Source organism: Ranitomeya variabilis, chromosome 2 (assembly GCF_051348905.1).
Source record: "Ranitomeya variabilis isolate aRanVar5 chromosome 2, aRanVar5.hap1, whole genome shotgun sequence".
Lineage (NCBI taxonomy): Eukaryota > Metazoa > Chordata > Amphibia > Anura > Dendrobatidae > Ranitomeya > Ranitomeya variabilis.
Window position 1 is genome coordinate 446,527,331 of NC_135233.1, and position 20,849 is coordinate 446,548,179.

Below are 20,849 nucleotides of genomic sequence, written 5' to 3' on the forward strand. Positions count from 1 at the left end.
CTGTGAAGTGAAAACCATTTCCGGTGACTACCTCTTGAAGCTCATCAAGAGAATGCCAAGAGTGTGCAAAGCAGTAATCAAAGCAAAAGGTGGCTACTTTGAAGAACTTAGAATTTAAGACATAATTTCAGTTGTTTCACACTTTTTTGTTAAGTATATAATTCCACATGTGTTAATTCATAGTTTTGATGCCTTCAGTGTGAATGTACAATTTTCATAGTCATGAAAATACAGAAAAATCTTTAAAGGAGAAGGTGTGTCCAAACTTTTTGGTCTGTACTGTATATATATAATGGACAGGAGAAGTGGTACTGTGGGGTCTGGAGCAGAGCCGCAGTATACCACACACAAGCCATGGTCAGGGGTTGTGCTGTTCCTGAAGGAGAGCATTCATGTACAAGATGTTTAAGCTTCATGTTCCAATCTTAACCTGAAGATCATTATATCTCTTATAATGAACCAACTTTATAAAGAGGTTCACGCCTCATTATAATTTTGGCTCTTAGTGCCTCAATACATTTGTCAGACCATTGTTGTCCCACCTTGTGTGCTTGTCTTGGAAACAGAAGTGAAAAAGTTGTATATTAGGTGGGGGGTGCTGCATATGTGTCACACAAGTATTTTAGAGCTGCAACTTTGCTGTAAAAAAAAAAAAGTAATGACAGAAAAAAATCCAAATTGCAGTTGTGTGGGATTTGCGTTGTCGTCTAGGGCAAATGATCAGTGACATAATATCCTATGAATGAGCTTTAAAATGTCGCACTGCATTATTGTAAGAAAGCATTATTGTGCAAACATTTTTGACATTTTGAAAAGTGGCAACTCATGAATTAGCTAAAAACATGCTAATGAAAACAAAGACCACAAAAAATGACAAAAAATGCGGAAAAAAAAAAGTGCAGCAAGCCATAATTAATTTGGCCCCAAAACAAAATTTTCTAAAATCAAAACTTCAATTACCTTCCCCCAACCCAAAAAAAGGTGCAAAGTGAATGATGAATCTTGGCCAAAGTCCATTAGCGACTTTCAGGACTTACCAGGACGCAATGACTCCACACAGGATAAATAAGTATCGATTTATTGAATCAGTAATAATTTAAGACTGGTACACAATCAGTTTTGTTCGTATTGTCAGGAAACACAATCTGATCTGACTGTGCGAAAATTCAGTTCAAATAAAAAATAAATCCAGGCAAAAAAAAAAGGTAATCCTACATAAAATACTCGTCCCTCCCCCACGTCTTTATTTCCTTTATTTATTTTTTTACAAAAAGGCTAAAAAAAACCTCATCAAAATGCAGCAGATTCATTAACTATTTACATTTGTTACACCGGAAACATTTACATCTCCAGAAGGAAAACTTCTGTCCAAAGTGAAAACAAAGTATTAACATGCGAGTGCGATACATGACGCGTTTCACCAACGTCACGTACAATTTAAACATGGGGGGGGGGGAAGGGTTATATTAATCTCTTGCTATTATTATTCTGGTCTCCTTTATAACAATGTTGCATAGAATCTAGCGAAGATCTCATGATTGACTTTGTAAAAGGCGATTGGAAGTATCAAAACTTTCAGGAACGTTGAGTGATTCTAAGTGTAGTCGATCCCAGCGGCCAAATAACAGTCTGTATAATACGCTGTATCCTAGCCGGCACCAACATGGCCGAGACGTGGAGCACATCAGCTACATCATGGTATAGACGAGAGACAAGAAAAATAAAAATATACATCCAGGCAGACCAGCTTCCTGACGTTAACGAAGGACAATACAGTGTAATCTAGAACCGTCTGATGCGTTTCAGGCATCACAGACAACAATTTGTGATTTATATACATAATCCCAAAGCTATAAATATAGATATATATTTATTTGTGAAACTTGTCAGTGATATGAAACATCCAGCCATATTCACAGTTAAGGATTTCAGTGCCGGGGGACCCTCTGAATTCTACCGACGCGTTTCGCTTTATTAGCCCCTTCTCTTGGCAGCAGACTTTGGGCGCTTGTTTGCAGTATACTGATGACCCCACACGCGTTTTACCTTCCAGTCCACGCAGCGTCATTGTCAAATTGTTTCCGCTCAGGCCGGGTTATCGTAACCTGGTCTAACATGTAAGAGAACACGTGAGGTATAGAAGAACTGCTCCTGCAGCCAGCACCTCTATTATGTATATATAATGTATAGATTTAGGCATTTTCCAGGTGGTAAATGTAGAAGGATATTACAGGGTGTCTATTCCCTTGTAAAACGCAAAAAAAAAGCAAACTGCTCCCCCTAAAAAAAATGCAAATAAAATTAATTCATAATGCAGCAGGTACATGGGGACTGATATTATCCTTGGTGGGGTTGTGGTGTGGTATAGGGCTGTGTCTGCACTACAAGTACCAGCTTTACAAGAACAGTGGCAGATAGGGCCCAGCTAGGGAGTTGTAGGTTACCCACCATAATTATAAGGCATTGAAAGATTAGCACCAAAATGGGGGAGATGGCGTCTTGGAGACATTGATGTTGGAGCAGACTGATCCTGAGGAAGGACAGGTAGGCAGCTCCTCGCTCCCCTCTATGTATCAGGGAACGTGCACAGTGCAATATACTGTGAAGGGAACAGACACCGAGAAAATGGGTGACTGGACATCTTTGCATTGAGGTTTTATGACACCAGCCTGTTCACTCTCCGTCTGGTAACCCCCCTCGTACAGTAGTCGCCTGTCCTTTGACAGCAGAGGGGCGATTCAGTTTTTGGTTTAGTCTCAGACCCGATCAATGGTCAGCACCTGTAAAACAATGTCCGTGTGGTGGTGTTGAGCCCTTTCACGCTCAGGGTAGAGTGGAGGAGCGAAGAGTGTCCTGCATAGCTGTATACTGTTTGCGGCAGACGCTCCGTCCCCAGCAGCAATGGTTAGACACAGCGAGAGCAAGGCAAGCAGCGTAGTCAGCGACTATCTGCACTGAGGTCACCTAGTGAAGCTGGCAGGACCAGTACCCCTGGATGTTTGGTTACAGCAGCGTAGGCAGTGCGCCATCCCCTGTCCTGCCTGTGTAACTACAGATTAGTACATTTTCAGTGTGCTGGGCGTTTCAGTCCTATGCATGTAACAAGTAGTGCAGCCTTGATTCTAACATGTGGTCACATCAAAGCCCTAATTGTCTTTCATGTCCCAGCCACCTGTAAATGGGCGACTCATCATCACAATGCAGACTCCAGGGAGGAATCCAGAATATCGTCGTGATGGCTGTTGCTGTTGGAATCGCTGTCATAGCTCTGGGGGCTGGAAAAATTGGCCGCTTCCTGGAGCCTCATCAACATGTTCATCTGTAAGAGCAAGAAATTTACAGTAATGGGAGCAAAACTTAAAGGAAATGTCAAGTTTTGTGCAAAGCATGCCCTAACAGCAGCTTCTACTCTGGAAAGTGTCCTGCAAACTTTTTGCTCATGTCCAAAAATAATGTTATTTTTTAGGGCTCCTTAGGCCTCTTTCACACGTTAGTGTCTCCAGTACGTGTGGTGACAGTTTTAACATGTACTGGAGACACTGACACACGTAGACCTATTCAAATGAATGGGTCTGTGCATATATCTGTGCTTTTCATGAACTGTGTGTCTGAGTGCCCCACATAATAGACATGTCCGTTTTTGTGCAGCTGCACGGATCACACAGACCCATTCAAGTCAATGGGTCCGTGTAAACATGTACCGCACACAGATGCCGTCTGTGTGATGCATCAGTATCACACGGACGGATGACGAGGAAGAAGCGCTACAGTACGCGCTGTTCCCTGGTGGCTGGTGCTGAAGCCGGCTCTCATCATTCTCTCCTGCTCTGCCAGCGATCGGCACGAGCAGAGGAGAATGATGTCCGAACTATTACAGCAGGTGAGGGCTTTTGGGTCTCTTACCCCCATCATCTGACAACTGCTGCCGCTAACAGTGACAGCAGAAGCGGGTGATCAGGGTATTCCACAGCCGCTGCCTGCGATCTAACTAAATAAATGAATGAAAAAACTGATGTGGGTTCCCCCCTATTTTGGTGATCCAACCAGGCAAAAGTCACAGCTGGGGCCTGCAACCCTCAGCTGTCAGCTTCTGCAAGGTTGGTTATCAAGAATAGAGGGTTCCCCACGCTGTTTTTTTAAAATAATATTTTAATAAAAAAACAGCATGGGGTCCCATCAGTTTTGATAACCAGCCTTGCTAAAGCTCACGGCTGGGGGCTGCTACTCTCAGGCTGGTAAGGGGCCATGGATATTGCCCCCCCCCCAGCCTAAAAGCAGCAGCCCGCAGCTGACCAGAAAAGGCGCATCTATTAGATGCGCCAATTCTGGCGCTTTGCCAGTCTCTTCAAAGTTGTCCTGTAGCGGTGGCAAGTGGGGTAATATTTGTGGGGTTGATGTCACCTTTCAGGTGACATCAAGCCCACGGCTTAGTAATGGAGGGGCGTCTATAAGACACCCATCCATTACTAATCCTATTGTTGTATTGTTTGTAAATACACAGCGAGAATAAAGTCCTTTATTTGAAAAAAATGACACAGACTCCTTTATTAAGCTCAATTAAACCATACTTACTGCAACACCTAATTCCTCGACACCCTCGATCTCCTGTAACAAAAATAAACTAAAAAAATAACAATATACCATACCTGTCCATCGTTGTGTCCCACGCCGTAATCCATGTCTGGGGAATATACAGTTTTCAACCTGGACAGTGCCAAGATGCAACCATCCTGGCTGAAAACCACTGGTGAACGAGATGCTGAGAGCTCAGCATCATTCACCAGAGGTTACATCTTCACCGGCATTTTTCCCACGGTCCTGAGATCACCGCAGTTCAGCCCGGCCTCTGATGTCACCGCTGGTGAATGATGCTGCGCTCTCAACATCTCGTTCACCAGTGGTTCTCAGCTTGGACGGTCGCATCTTGGCACTGTCCAGGTTAAAAACCATTTAGCCACCAGACATGGAATACAGCGTGGGACACAATGACGGACAGGTATGGTATATTGTTGTTTTTTTAATTTTATTTTTATTACAGGAGATCGAGGGCTTCGGGGAATTAGGTGATGCAGTATGGTTTAATTTAGAATATTAAAGGTGTCTGTGTAATTTTTTCAAATAAAGGACTTTATTCTGGCCGTGTCTTATTTAAAGGGAACCTGTCACCCCCCCCGGGCGTTTGAAACTAAAAGAGCCACCTTGTGCAGCAGTAATGCTGCATTCTGACAAGGTGGCTCTTTTAGTTATTGGTGCTGTAACTGCAGAAATAATCCGTTTTGTAATTTGTCCTAAATACTTTTCTTCAGTCCTGGAGGCAGGCCTTTCCCCCCCTGCTGCAGACGCCACACAGCCGTCACTCAAGTCTTCTTGGCGCCGCCTCCACAGCACTGTTTTGAAATCAGCCGGCGCCTGCGCTCTTTTTGTCATGCCTTGGGCAGGCGCAGTGAGCGCTGCCCGTCCTCTGTCCTCATATGCAGTCTAGCTGACTGCGCCTGTGCGGCCGCCCTGCCTGTGAATCCCAGCCCTGCAGTGTCTTCTGATTTATTCACACTGCGGGGCTGGGATTCACAAGCAGGGTGGCCGCACAGGCGCAGTCAGCTAGACTGCATATAAGGACAGAGGACGGTCAGCGCTCACTGCGCCTGCCCAAGGCAGGACAAAAGAGCGCAGGCGCCGGCTGATTTCAAAACAACGATGAGGAGGCGGCGCCCGGCGCCAAATAGTCTTGAGTGACGGCTGTGTGGCATCTGCAGCAGGGGGGGAAAGGCCTGCCTCCAGGACTGAAGAAAGGTATTTAGGACAAATTACAAAACGGATTATTTCTGCAGTTACAGCACCAATAACTAAAAGAGCCACCTTGTCAGAATGCAGCATTACTGCTGCACAAGGTGGCTCTTTTAGTTTCAAACGACTGGGGGGGGGGGGGGCCTTTGACAGGTTCCCTTTAACATATAGACACCTCTTACTTATAGACACCTCTCCGTTACTATGCTGTGGGCTTGATGTCACCTGACATTACAGAGGTGACGTCAATCCCACAAATATGAATCCCACTTGCCACCGCTACAGGGCAAGTGGGAAGAGCTGGGCAAAGCGCCAGAATTGGTGCATCAAATAGATGCGCCTTTCCTGGGCAGCTGCGGGCTGCTGTTTTTAGGCTGGGGGGAGGCCAATATCCATGGCCCCTTACCAGCCTGAGAATACCAGCCTCCAGCTGTGATCTTTAGCAAGGCTGGTTGTCAAAAATGGGGGGACCCCACGCCTTTTTTTTTTTTTTTTTTTAATTATTTCGTTAAATAATTAAATAAACAGCATGGAGACCCCTCTATTCTTGATAACCAACCTTGCAGAAGCGGAAAGATGAGGGTGGCAGCCCCCAGCTGTGACTTTTGCCTGGTTGGTTCAAGAAAATAGGGGGGAACCCACGTCGGGTTTTTCATTCATTTATTTAGTTAGATCGCAGGCGGCGGCTGTGGAATACCCCGATCATCCGCTCCTGCTGTCACTGTTATCAACGACAGCAGGTGTCGGATGATGGGGGTAAGAGTCCCAAAAGCCCCCACCTGCTGTCATAGTTCGGACATCATTCTCCTCTGCTTGCGTTGATCGCCCGCAGAGCAGGGGAGAATGATGAGAGCCGGCTTCAACACCAGCCGCCAGGGAACAGCGCTTACTGCAGTGCTTCTTCCCAGCGGCCGTCTGTGTGGTACTGTTGCGGCACACTGTTGCCACACGTGTGCCGCATGTAGTACACACACTGACACATGGACACGGATATCTCCGGTACTGGAAATATCAGGACGTGTGAAACCGACCTTACCAGAGGATCTCCATCCCCATCTCCTGATGGAGCTTGCTTGCTCGATGTCCCCTCCCTGGGCACAGAATACCCATCAAATCCAACATCTTCTGGTCGTAGCTGGAGAAGAGGAGGCCACTCGTGCTGCAGGGGAACCGCTGTCCAGGGGTAGGTATCCATAACCCACTTGGCAGGGTCTTCCCAGGGGGCTCTTCTGCCATACAACTAGAACAGGGTAATACGAAGGAAATTCTATGTATTGTACTTGATCAGCATGGCTGCCGAATGAATGATCTCAGAGATCAGGTTTCTTACCTGCAGCCCTTCTCTGACAGCTTCCAGGAGGTAGGGGATGATGGAGTAGTTCCAGAGGTCAGTAAACCAAACCCTTGAACCGTCCACATCCATTGGACAAGACAGGAACAGACGAGGTCCTAGAATAAAGAAAATGATGGAAAATATGTGACATATCCCATTTACAGGACAAACTCTGACTCTACTGTCCCTTTAAATCCCTCTCCTGTGTGTGACAGCACCATCTACTGGCAGATAATAAGAACTGCAACTCTCCTGACTGAAATGTAAGCTACCTAGGAGACTGAACTGGAGAATCCATAACCTGGATAACGCCCGGTTTAGGGGCGCCACTCACCGATGGTGACATCTGATGAGCTGTGGGTCTCCAGGAAGCGGTTCAGGTGTTGCCAGACTTTGGGGATCCAGTCTATTATCTTCCCCAGCTCTACATTTCTTGTCCGGTTACTCATTTCTGTTTCGATCAATTTCCTCCGTAGATAGCGCCCAAGGAAACCTTTGACGGGTTCAGTGTGGTTGGCGCAGAGCACCCACCTGTGTAACATACAGATCAAAGGACAGGTTATACGGCTGTTATAAGAGGTCTGAAAGACCCCGACTGAAGGCGCCCATACACTTTATGTACCACTGACAAAATTCATCCACATACAGGTTTCCAGGCTGTAACTGTAAACCAGAATATGTTCATTTACCAGCAGCAAGTAGACATCTTGCAATAGTGAGGGATTTAAATGGGTTGTCAAATAATCTTTAAAAACTAAGCCCTTATCTAATTGACATAATTGTATAACATGACCTTCCATTCCCTTATAGCTTCACCTTGGATTTAGTTTACTTTTTTCACTTCTGATGAGATTGCACAAGGCAGTCTCACACTCCGTGGCCTCACTGGACTCTGTGTGTCCTCCCTACTTTCTGGTGTACTGACAATGCGTTCTGCTCCGAATCCGGCAAGATAAGAGAACACCCAAAATATGCACCCGAATAGACGTGAACACATGCTCATTGTGTGGTCCTTTCCTGCCGGCGTCAGAGAGGCTTGGAAAGAGAGCGCACTGACTGACCACGGAGGCTCAAAAACGGAAGGGAGGCCACTGAGGAAACGGCAGGAAATTTTATGTAACAGTGTAAATTAAAGCAATGCTTAGTCTTTAAGATATCAGACAACTCCTTTAAAAAGGTTGTTCAAAGATGATCGATCTTCAGTGGCACATTGCTCCCCTGTCTCCAGGCTTGATGGGGTGCAGTCCTGATTGATTCAGAGCAGCAGAATGGTGATCCCACTAGAAACTTCTAGCAAAGTCTGGTTTTCCTCCGCAGCATCAGTGTAGAGTAGGCGGCACTAAAGCGGAGGGAGGGCTTATAAGCGCTGCAGAAAAGTTATTGCAAGCGCTGCGCTCTTTGCCTACAAAACCAGCCACTGCTCATAGACTACTGGAGGTGGCCGGTACCTCAGGCAATGAGCAATAAAAAAATCTTGTGGCAGAGAGGGTTATTTAATAAGAAGTAAACTGCAGCCGTGTACAGTCACTTTAACTCTAAAGGGCTTTACTCATTATTATAAAATGGTTAAAATTACAATGTACATTTGAGAATCATTTAAGCTTCGTGGCTGTAACTCTGTCACCAGTTCCAGAAGCCATGCTGGGTGAGTTACGGTAATTGTGGCAAGATTACAAAAGAAAACCGCCATGTACGGCCTTCACCCTGGTCACAATCAGCTTGATATTATAAAATGGCATGAGACCCACCGGAAGTTATGATGAAGCTGTAGGTTGGGGGTGGACGACGTGGCTTGGTTCATGGTGCCAATTATGTATGGGCTGCAAAAAAAAATAGCATGATATTAATGGGATGGTGCCTCCTAGATAACACTGCAGAATGTCAATCACAGAATCCCTCATGGGGAGATAAGAAGCAATCCTCCTCTTCACAATTCCTCCGGCTCTTCTACCTGGAGGGTCTGTACAGACAGCAGGACATAGAAGCATACAGAACAAATCCCTACAGGACAACGAGGCAGAACAGTCATTACCATTTGTGGTATTTGCAGTTCAGGAGTCCATTAAAGATCTCGCCCAGCGAGCTGACATGATGGAGGTTGTCCAGGATGATGACGAGGGGCATGTCCACCGCGTTATTCTCGCTGTTGCACTGATCGGCCAGGTTGGAGAGATACTGGCGCAGCTCCTGGAGGACAACAGAATATTACACGCTGTATTAGGGCCTTTACGTATGGATATGGGGCCACACTGTAGTGCCACGCTGCAGTATTAACCCTTCCGGGGGCAGTTTTTTTACCTTACTGGACTTGTGATCCACATTGAAGGTGGCGATTACGCCGTCCATCAGTTCCCGCCCCTCACGCAGCACCATGTACTCAGACAGACGATTTGCCAGGTAGGTTTTTCCTGTCCCGCTAGGACCGGACAAGATAATCCTTCTATGTTCCATCAATAATGAGATGTATCGTTGTAATATCGGTCGAGGTATCAAAGTCTCAAACACCAGGCTGTCCAAGCTGCTCTCCGAGAGACCTGACATAAATGTAGGAACAAAATCAGTGCCCCAAACGGCAAATAGAGGCCGAGATGTAAAGCCGCCTCCAGGTCCTGGAGGAAGGGAACCTCCGCTCTGGCTAATGAAGGGGGATCCCAAACCCCTCCTACACGCATACCTTTTAATGAGACAGAAATGGTGTCGCTCTCCCCCACAAGGTAGCCGCAGGGCAGCAGCTCAGGGGTCCCGGCTGTGTTCGTCCGCTTGATCTCACCGATGCTGTAACCAAGGACGCTGTCCGAATTCAGGCCAAGTTGTGTTACTGGATCCACATGTACTAAATATTCCTGCAAAACACATAGTGTCTGTCACAGCACCTGAGTGAAACATAGCAGTGATTCTTCTTCTCTAAGATGTGGCCCCACACATTACCTTGAACAATCTTCGGACGACGCCATCGAGAACGTCCCATTTGGTTTTGCCACCGACGCCGATGCACCCGATAAGGAAGACACGAGGCCGGCATTCCTGCAGGACGAGAGAAGAGACTGTGGTGATAGGAAGCGGTAATGGTTTACAATCACCATTCATAATGTGGACACTGGGTGGCGCTGCATGATAAAAAATATCTATTTTTCTACTGAATTGTTTCTGTCGGACACTGGGATCCTCCATGATTGTGACCACTTGGCACATAGCGACTACCAGAGATCCTGATAATGTAATACAATGAGCTGGGGTGTAGTATGTCGTGCACAGACATCTGTATATGCATCACACACCTCTCTCCACTTTATCTCCTCCATGAAGCTCACAACGATCTTAACATGGCGGCTCTCTCTGCGCATGGTGCCATCAGACGAGTCATCTAGCAACATGTCTATAAGAGAAACCAACAAGCCGGGAACGTGAAAAACGAATTATGTACCGCGGAGTTCTATGGAGAGACCAGGCTAAATACATAAGTTATCACGGTGTCAGCGATGGTGAATACCGGGCAATCACAGGGGTCACATATCAATAATAACACTACATCTCCCCTGCTTTTACCTAGGCTAGAGGACTCCGTCATGGTCATCCCAGGCTGGGGGAATCCTAGCGAATGTCTTGGGGAAGAGGAGATGGAGATCTGAGAAGGCGTTCTGCTGCAACTCCCTGGGTTTTCAGCCTTCAAGCGATCGTTTTCAGATTTCAGCTTCTCGATTTCAAACTTAACACAAGAATAGAATATTAGTCTAACTAGATGGTGGCCCGATTCTAACGCATCGGGTATTCTAGAATATGTATGTAGTTTATTTATGAAGTTTTCAGAATAATGCAATTTATACACAGGATTCAGCCGGCCGGGCGCGTCCAATTAGCAAAGCGTGGTTCAAATTTCGCGCCAATTCGCGGCCGGACTGCGCCTGTCGCTGATTGTTCGCGGCCGGCCGGGCATGACCAACCAGTGAAGCCAGGTCCGGCTCCAGGTTTTTGAGGGCCCCAGGCGAAAGAGTCTCAGTGGGCCCTCCTCTTTAACACATACCACGATTCATGATGCACAGATACAGCAGAGAAATATACCACAGCCAAGTAGCATATAACACAGCCCACGTAGCATATAGTCCAGCCACGTAGTATATAGCACAGGCCACGTAGTATATAACACAGCCCACGTAGCATATAGCACAGCCACGTAGCATATAACACAGCCACGTAGCATATAACACAGCCACGTAGCATATAACACAGCCACGTAGTATATAGCACAGCCCACGCAGTATATAGCACAGCCCACGCAGTATATAACACAGCCCACGCAGTGTATAACACAGCCCACGTAGTATATAGCACAGCCCACGCAGTGTATAACACAGCCCACGTAGTATATTGCCCAGCCATGTATACTGCACAGCTACGTAGTATATAGCACAGCTCACGCAGTATATTGCCCAGCCACGTAATATATTGCAGCTACGTAGTATATAGCACAGCTCAAGCAGTATATAACACAGCTCACGCAGTATATTGACCAGCCACGTAATATATTGCACAGCTCACGCAGTATATAACAGCTCACGCAGTATATAGCACAGCCCACGTAGTATATAGCACAGCTATGTAGTATATAGCACAGCCCACGTAGTATATAACACAGCCCACGTAGTATATAACACAGCCCACGTAGTATATAACACAGCCCACGTAGTATATAACACAGCCCACGTAGTATATAGCAATTTGGGCACCATATCCCTGTTAAAAAAAAAATAATTAAAATAAAAAAAAGTTATATACTCACCTTCCGTCGGCCCCCGGATCCAGCGATGCTCCTCGCGACGCTCCGGTCCCAAGAATGCATTGCGGTCTCGCGAGATGATGACATCATCTCGCAAGACTGCAATGCATGGCCCGGAGCGTTGCGAAGAGCGGGAAAGGCGCCAGAAGGTGAGTATATAATGATTTTTTATTTTTTTAAATTATTTTTAACATTAGATCTTTTTACTATTGATACTGCATAGGCAGCATCAATAGTAAAAAGTTGGTCACACAGGGGTTAATAGCCGCGGTAACGGACTGTGTTACACTGCGGCATAACCAATCAGCGACGCGAGATATCCGTGACAAACAGAAGGAAGTGCCCCTTAGACGATTAGAGAGAGAGAGAGAGCGCGAGATAATGTGGTCGGTGGTGTCAGACTGGATGTCATTCAGCGAAAGAAGCCATTATTATGGGATGGGCTAGATACTACAGAAAATCTGCAAATGCACTACAAATCTCAGCAGTTTTACATTTTACTGCTGTTTCATGTTCATCTGCCACAAAAAAAATTTTTTTTAAAGAAATGTCCCAATGTTCTATAAATAAAACTGAATAGTTCTGCAATAACATTTCTCACTTTCCCCAGATCTCCGCTTGCTGTCAGTGTACGGCAATATTCCGGATTACATCTAGGACTTCTTGATTTGTTTCATTCTGGACAATCCTCTATGAGCTGAACAGACTGATACATGGTAACTGAGCTGACACACTGAAGCAAATGCTCAGGACAGGAGAGGGATTTGTGCTGCTTACAGTATGTGTCTAGACCGGACATAGAGGAAATAACCTCTCCGCTGTGAGGAATAATAGATCTGCATTTGTTTTCCGCTTCTGGATGTAAACAGGATATTTTCATTCACAGACCACAAGCAGAGATCCAGAAACGTCATGGAAACAAGAAGCATATTAGAAAAATGTGCAATTCTTGATGTTTATTTACACGAGAGCAGAAGCTGCTTCCTCATCTACAGGTGAGATGTTGGGGGTAGTAGGGCTGAGCTGTTGGGGGTAGTAGGGCTGAGCTGTTGGGGGTAGTAGGGCTGAGCTGTTGGGGGTAGTAGGGCTGAGCTGTTGGGGGTAGTAGGGTTGTCAAGTACACAGTGTGCAGCAAAGTAATGCAGGGGTGACTGCCACCACATGGTCAGCACTGGTACAGCATGAGGCTGCGTAGTGCTGGTCTGTGGAGTCTCGGCTCCGTACCTGCATTCTGTTCATGGCCTCGCGCAGTGTATCCAGCTGATGTGCTGAGCTCAAGGCTTCCAGTCGGATGTCGGTCAGCTTCATCTCCTTGTCGCGGAGCTCGTTGCGCAACTGCAGAACACTGTCGGCCTCGTTTACAGAGCAATCGGAGAGCCTGTAAAGACAATGTGAGGTTTATGCAGCCCTTCCAGCCAAAGACACAATCCAGGCAGAATCTGCTGGCAGCCTGTGAATCCAATATATACATTTATAGAGAAAGTGGTGCTGCCAGGATGAGGCCGATCCCAGCAAGTTATAACCACCAACCTCCGCGATCAGTGATGTGTCGCCAATAAAACATGGTCTTGGCTACAAGGGGGTTGTGGTTTCATTGAGATAAAGCAGATCTGACTGGCTTATTATGGCATCAGGTTTGCTTTCCTGTAAGCCCAAATGGCACCAAACATCTTATGTCATAAGAGCCATCAGGGCTATTAACGGGGAAAGTGCGACCCCCCCCCATCCCAGTCTTATCCTACCCCCGTCAGGCAACTTTATCATGGTGCAGTGAACAGTTCTGCTATTCTCTATGTGGCGATTTTAATCCCTGCCATTTTCCACATCTTTGCTTGACCTCAGTGAATGGACACATTTCAAAGACTGAAATCCATCGCCTTGTGATTGTATCTCTTTATTACAGGGGCTGTGTCCTCTGCGGACCCTCTGACAACAGCCATCACACTGTCATTTTGATAGCTTAAAAACAAAATTCTGTCAAATCTGACAGAACAGCAGACGGAGGCTCCAAATGCAGCTTGTGACGACAGTGTGAACAGAGCCGAAGGGTTCTTAACAGAACACCTATACTGATCCAGAAAAGCTCCCAATGCTGCGCTGTACGAGAGAAATATCGGCCTCCTACACTCATGGGTGCAGCGTCTGTCATCGCTTGTCCTGACAAGATCATGTGGATTTCTATAAGTAACTAGTAATTGATCAATTATGGCTTATCTGATAATTAACTGATTAATGGATTGTAAACTAGTCCAATTACCCGGACTGGCCGGAGCCAGGTACTGGGCAGTGTCAGGATGGATGAAGTGCAGAGCTCAGGAGGAAATAACGACCTGCTGTCCATTAACGAGGACAGCAACCACCTACTGTACAGTATAGAGAATATAGAGGGGTGCAATAATTGGGGTCCCCTTGATAAGTTAAAGAGGAGAGAAAGTGTGTGTGTGTGTGTGTGTGTGTGTGTGTGTGTGTGTATGTGTGTGTGTGTGTGTGTGTATGTATATATATATATATATATATATATATATATATATATATATATATATATATATATATATAATGGGTTACATTAGAGCACAATGTCCACATAATATAGTCTTCTCAAAGTTCTAGGAGGTCAATGAAAATAAAATTAATCGGTTAATATCAGCATCCATGTTGGTCTAGGACAGTAGTAGGGTTAATATCAGTATTTTTGGTGGTCTAGGGCAATGAAGGGATATTTTCTAATCCCCACGCTACCTTAAACCACTTAATGTCAATATCCCTGGTAATGTAGAGCAATGAAGGAGTAATGTCAGAATCATCGGTGTTCTAGAACAGTGAGGAACCCAACTCCAGTATCCCTGGTGGTCTGGGGCAGTGAGGGAGCTAATTACAGTATCCCTGATGGTCTGGGGCAGTGAGGGAGCCAATTCCAGTTTTCCTGGTGGTCTGGGGTAGCGAAGGAACTAATTCCAGTATCCCTGGTGGTCTTTGGCAGTGAGGGAGTGATTTCCAGTATCCCTGGTGGTCTTGGGCAGTAAAGGAGCCAATTCCTGTATCCCTGGTGGTTTGTGGCATTGAGGGAGCTAATTTCAGTACCTCTGGTGGTCTGGGGCAGTGAGGGAGCCAATTCCAGTATCCCTGGTTGTCTGGGGCAGTGAGGGAGCCAATTCCAGTATCTCTGGTGGTCTAGGGCAGTGAGGGAGCCAATTCCAGTATCCCTGGTTGTCTGGGGCAGTGAGGGAGCCAATTCCAGTATCTCTGGTGGTCTAGGGCAGTGAGGGAGCCAATTCCAGTATCCCTGGTTGTCTGGGGCAGTGAGTGAGTCAATTCCAGTATCTCTGGTGGTCTAGGGCAGTGAGGGAGTTATTTCCAGTATCCCTGGTGGTTTTGGGCAGTGAGGGAGTTATTTCCAGTATCCCTGGTGGTCTGGGGCAGTGAGGGAGCTAATTACAGTATCCCTGACGGTCTGGAGCAGTGAGGGAGCCAATTCCAGTATCCCTGGTGGTCTGGGGCAGTAAGGGAGATAATTCCAGTATCCTGGTGGTTTGGGGCAGTGAGGGAGGATAATTTGTACAGTTGTGATCGGTCACTTACAGGGAGCTGGACTGAGAGCTCCTCATGAGCGGAGTAGACAGAATAGTGTTATGTGGCAGCTTCGGTGATGACGGCAGCGAGGAATCGGTCATTTCCTCAATATCAGAATGGGAGGACGCAGATTTGGGCGACTTCTTCTTGCCAAAAGCTTGTTTAAAGGAGCTTCTCAGCTGTAAGGAAAAAATGGTATATTGTCAGTAACAGACGAGGAGCCAGAGGCCGGGAGATGGAGCAAACAGACAATGACAGGAGGGGGATGGGATGAGCGGTGGAGGTGAATGATGACTATAAGGTGAGGAATGAGCCGGTGGTGGTGGAGATGATGTGATGACAGGAGGAGTGACGGAGGGCTGCAGACCTTACCTCATTCACCTGGGATAAGCAAGCAGAAGGGAACAGGAGGGGAAAAAACAACAAAAAACACAATTTAAACAGACAGGAAAATGCCAAATGCACCACATACGGACAAATACGAACAGGAGGCGGGAGATTCAGCATGTCCTAACCTAGGAGATCTACGACATAGGGAGCGCTGCTCACACACACAATCTGCTATGTGACACTAGACTGGTCAGCACCGATCATTAGAGGTCAGGGGCAATATCCGACTGATGTACTGCAGCCAGCACTGACCTGAAATGGCTGATAACAGGGAAAACATTGCAAACAGCAGCATAGAAAATGGGGATAAAATTTAGTGAACAATCCCCTCTCCATAAGTCCATTTTTAAAGCTCATCAATAAAGTTATCTCCTGTCCGAGCTTCTCGCCATTACACAGAGGGGCCTTGACTCTGGAGGAGCGGTACTATCTGTACTGGACGCTCGCTCATTGCAGGGTGCGGAGCTATGCTAGCTCACCAATTAGGGGCCCATCAGCAGAGCCCCCTGCAGTCAGGCTGGACCTAATTCTTTACAAGGGGTGGTCTACAAAGAAAAAAAAGGTTTCTCTTCCAAATCTGTGTGTATGAACAGCGGAAAATGGTTAGAAGCAAGCAAATCAACAGCAGGGTAGTAAGTAACTATGTGCAGACAGACACAGCCTAAGTACCTAAAGGGAATATGTCAGCCAAAACTGACAGTATAAACTAAGCAGAGAGGGAATATCACCCCTATAATAATCACACCTTTATTGCCCTAATCACTTCCTAGAAGCGGGGTCTAATCATACATGCTAATTACAGTACTAAGTGCACCCTTGGAGTGGCTAAGAGGCTCGGTGCACAGCTCCACCCACTGGTTTTCAAGTCTCCGCGCCTCTCACTGGTGATTGACAGCACTGACTTGCCTAGAACAAGTCAGTCACCAGGGCGAGGCATGCAAAACAAGTGGGCAGAACAATGCACTGAGCCTCTTGGTCACACCCAGGGTGCACAGAGCATCCTAATTTACATATATCATTAACGTTCAGTTTCTGCAGGACAGAGGCAGCGATTAGAGAACTTATAGAGCAATTATTCTAGGGGCGATATCCCCTACAAGGCTATGTGCTTGGCTTATACTATCAGTTTGGGTTGGCCATACGCCCTTGAAGGTTATGGGAGAAGCTTATATACTTACTAGATGGTGGCCCGATTCTAACGCATCGGGTATTCTAGAATATGTATGTATGTATATAGCAGCCACATAGTATATAGCACAGGCCACGTAGTATATAGGAGCCATGTAGTATATAGCAGACAAATACTACGTGGCCTGTGCTATATACTATGTGGCTGCTATATACATAGATACATATTGTAGAATACCGGATGCTTTAATACAGGCCACGCAATATATAACACAGCCCACGCAGTATATAGCAGCCACGCAGTATATAACACAGGCGACGTAGTATATAACACAGGCCATGCAGTATATAACAGTGGCCACGTAATATATAGCACAGGCCCCACAGTACATAACAGGCCACATAGTATCTAACACTGGCCACGTAGTATATAGCAGCCACGCGGTATATAACGCAGCCCATGCGGTATATAACACTGCCCACGCGGTATATAATACTGCCCACGTAGTATATAACACTGGCCACGTAGTATATTGCAGCCACGCGGTATATAACGCAGCCCACGCGGTATATAACACTGCCCACGTAGTATATAACATTGCCCACGCAGTATATAAAGCAGCCCACGCAGTATATAACACTGCCCACGCGGTATAGAACACAGCCACGTAGTATATAACACTGGCCACGTAGTATATAGCAGCCACGCAGTATATAACGCAGCCCACGTAGTATATAGCAGTGTGGGCACATATCCGTGTGAAAAAAAGATAATTAAAACAAAAAATAGTTATATACTCACCCCCTGGGATCCAGCGAAGCTGTCCCTGTGCGCGCGGCTGCCGCCATCTTCCGTTCCCAGGATGCATTGCGAAATTACCCAGATGACTTAGCGGTCTCGCGAGACCGCTAAGTCTTCTGGGTAATTTCGCAAAGCATCTCTGGTAACGAAAGATGGCGGCAGCCGCGAGCACATCGTTGGACTACGGAGGGTGAGTATAGCAGGTTTTTTTTTTTTTATTATTTTTAACATTAGATGTTTTTACTATTGACGCTGCATAGGCAGCATCAATAGTAAAAAGTTGGGGACACACAGGGTTAATAGCAGCGGTACGTTACCGCTGGCATTAACCCTGTGTGAGCGGTGAGGGGGGTATGCGGGCGCCGGGCACTGACTGCGGGGAGTATGGAGCGGGCGCCGGGCACTGACTGTGGGAAGAATGGAGCGGGCGCCGGGCACTGAATGCAGGGGAGTAGGGAGGGACTAATCGGACTGTGCCCGTTGCTGATTGGTCGCGGCAGCCATGACAGGCAGCTGGCGAGACCAATCAGCGACGCGGGATTTCCGTGACGGAAGTTACAGACAGAAAGACGGAAGTACCCCTTAGACAAATATATATATATATATATATATATATATATATATATATATATATATATATATATATATATATATATATATATATATATATTACAGTACAGCAGCATTTAATAAGGAGAGAGTCTGGAGGCCTCCATACACATATGATTATTATCAGCACTGGAGATATGTGATATATAGCAGCGACCACTGGGCAGGGAGCCGTGGAAATGTGCAGCGGGACCAGGACAACTGTACTGCGATACAGCAGAGTTTAGCTGCACTGTCCCTTTAAGTAACAGCACATTCTCACAAATTGGCAATCCAAGACTAGATTTATAGAGAAAAAAAAACAAAAAGGGCAGCACAAGATGGCAGATACAGAGGCAGTGAGGACAGATTGGTTGCTCGAGGACTGGGCACCTCTCTTCTGAAATCTAAGCTCAAAACCCACTTATCTTTGGGATTGATTAAAAAATTCCAGTGCTCATGCCCCCAATGAACAAAGTCCCTCATTAAGACTGTGTGAGGGTGCATGACTGTCAGCGCAGTCCCAGATCACCATCACCCGCTCTACACACCCAGTTCTTCCGGTTCTTTTTCTTTTTCGAGTCGCTTTCCACGTTGCTGCCCACGCTGGAGTGACTTGTGGCGCTGTTAATGCTGGAGACGCTATCAGACGAGTGCTGCCGCCGGATCCGCAGGTCAGCTGATGGAGTTGTCCCATTTCCTGTAGGAAAAAAATCTAATCTCTTTACTATGCAAAAAAACAGCAACATAAAACATAATAAAAGAAATAGATTTCTGGGACTTGTTGTTCCACCTTGCCCTAAGCTGTATTGACACTTCTAGCTCTACAGCTGTGGTGCCTTTATCTGCACCATAGCGCTACCTATAGGCCAGATACAGTCATGACTTGGTATACAATACAAATGTTCCCTCGCAGAGATATCTATAGAGAATGGCTGCCGCTCGCTTCTTTCTCGCCCGCTTTAGTGACCCCATTCCTATACTGGAGCCATGGTTACACTGGTCTTACTCAGCAGACCGCAGGTTTGTCTAGCGCTCGGCAGATTGCATCAGGAATTACCTGGAGACAGAGGAGCCCGGGGGGGATGTGGCTGCCTATTATTACCTTTGCAGCTGAGCTCCGGGGTGTTGATGACACCGTTAATGGCCGCCTGTGCTGCTGCGTTCTGCTTCTTCAGCTGGTCTATGGTTTTCTTTAACTCATTCAGCTCTGAATCCTGAAAGGAAGAAAAAAGACAAAAACAAGGTCATAAAGATTCATGTGGCATTTACTGAGAGCTTATTGCTCTCCAGTGACTACAACTCCCAGCAGTGCTGACCTTCTGTTCTGCCGACATGGTGATGCTCTGCAGCCTGATTGTCATGTTGCTCAAACTTTGCTCGAAGGCGGCCACGAGATGAGCCTAGAATAAAGAATAAGTGGCAGAATAAAGCGCCCGGCCACAATGTCTGCGATCGCGGTCGGAGGAGTTACGGCACACGTAACGCACGTCCATGACGCTGATCGCACATCCGTTTTGCTAGACACAAGCTTGTGATCTACCTCCAGGACAGGAATGGCGAGATGATGGATGTTACATTCTCAAAGAAAAATGAAGAAAATTTCAGAAAAATAACTTTTTATTCCGGGCGTGAAAAGTATTTTTTTTACTAAACATGGCTCAATGACTACAAGGTGGAGGAGGAGGGGAAAGTGTTACAGATGAAGAGCAAGGGTCATGATGTACCACACACGAGGAATGTGTGCGAGGCGCGGGAACGTCACCCATGCTCTCACACCTGGCCGCCATATTGGAATGGGACTGCTGCTTATGGTTCTTCCCTATCAGCACATCTGTGTCAATCGCTCCTGCCTGGCACCGGGGTCCTTTACACCATGTGAATAATTCGGGCGATTAGGGAATCTGGCAGAACCAGCATGATTAAGTGCAACCTATTATTCCCTGTCATCAGCCATTTCAGGATGGGGAGACTAATGTTCTTCAAATAAAAATATAGCAAGAACTCCGGAATATTCCTGGCTCGTGTGATCACTACTGCACTCTGCTGAGCTTGTGCTTGTATTAGAGCTGCAGTGCAAAGCATGGTGGACATAACACTTTATACTAATGTCAGCTGAACCTGCAGATATCGACGGATTCAGCCGACATTTAAAGATGTATGGGGTCGGCGGACGACATGTTGATTACGCATGTCTGATTTTGGGCTGCCGGTCATTCTCCTGGTGTACGTTGGTGGCTTTCTCATAGAGAACACAGGAGCACCGTCATTTAGTTGGAGTCACCGATTACCGCAGGTCGGCAATATGGAAATTCTTCTAAAGTGTTTTACAAAAAAAACCAAAACAAACTTCAAATGATCCTTTAAATGACGGAGATCTTCTTTGAACTTCTCCTGGTCACTGGTTATGCATATAAGACAGCACATACATTTTCTATACATCAAATAAGCCGGCGGGATAATATGGCGGATTCCCGTCC

General features: G+C 46.4%; 2 protein-coding genes across 13 annotated transcripts in view; one reads left to right on the forward strand and one right to left on the reverse strand.

Moving 5' to 3' along the window:
• LOC143806542 (uncharacterized) overlaps positions 1–20,849 on the forward strand; it is a 264,847-nt gene that overhangs the window by 235,923 nt on the left and 8,075 nt on the right. The window contains exon 1 of one of the 2 annotated variants that reach the window (XM_077287202.1): positions 11,516–12,886. The exons of the other annotated variant lie outside the window; for it this stretch is intronic. Coding sequence (XP_077143317.1) covers positions 12,804–12,886 — 83 coding nt within the window. The 5' untranslated portion in view covers positions 11,516–12,803. Of the gene's footprint in view, positions 1–11,515; positions 12,887–20,849 lie in introns of those variants that run through there. 2 annotated transcript variants of the gene reach the window in all.
• Positions 1,058–20,849, reverse strand: part of NAV2 (neuron navigator 2) — a 547,719-nt gene continuing 527,927 nt past the window's right edge. For 10 of the 11 annotated variants that reach the window (XM_077287190.1, XM_077287189.1, XM_077287183.1 and 7 more), the window contains 16 exons: positions 19,689–19,772; positions 19,475–19,586; positions 18,921–19,069; positions 15,471–15,640; positions 13,116–13,269; positions 10,664–10,823; positions 10,396–10,493; positions 10,046–10,141; positions 9,792–9,960; positions 9,416–9,651; positions 9,150–9,304; positions 8,866–8,937; positions 7,452–7,648; positions 7,115–7,233; positions 6,821–7,024; positions 1,058–3,319 (listed from right to left, as the gene is read on the reverse strand). In XM_077287190.1, the coding sequence (XP_077143305.1) occupies positions 3,194–3,319; positions 6,821–7,024; positions 7,115–7,233; positions 7,452–7,648; positions 8,866–8,937; positions 9,150–9,304; positions 9,416–9,651; positions 9,792–9,960; positions 10,046–10,141; positions 10,396–10,493; positions 10,664–10,823; positions 13,116–13,269; positions 15,471–15,640; positions 18,921–19,069; positions 19,475–19,586; positions 19,689–19,772 (2,301 nt within the window). In that variant the 3' untranslated portion in view covers positions 1,058–3,193. Of the gene's footprint in view, positions 3,320–6,815; positions 7,025–7,114; positions 7,234–7,451; positions 7,649–8,865; positions 8,938–9,149; positions 9,305–9,415; positions 9,652–9,791; positions 9,961–10,045; positions 10,142–10,395; positions 10,494–10,663; positions 10,824–13,115; positions 13,270–15,470; positions 15,641–18,920; positions 19,070–19,474; positions 19,587–19,688; positions 19,773–20,849 lie in introns of all 11 variants that reach the window. The other variant, XM_077287186.1, reaches the window with a different exon arrangement.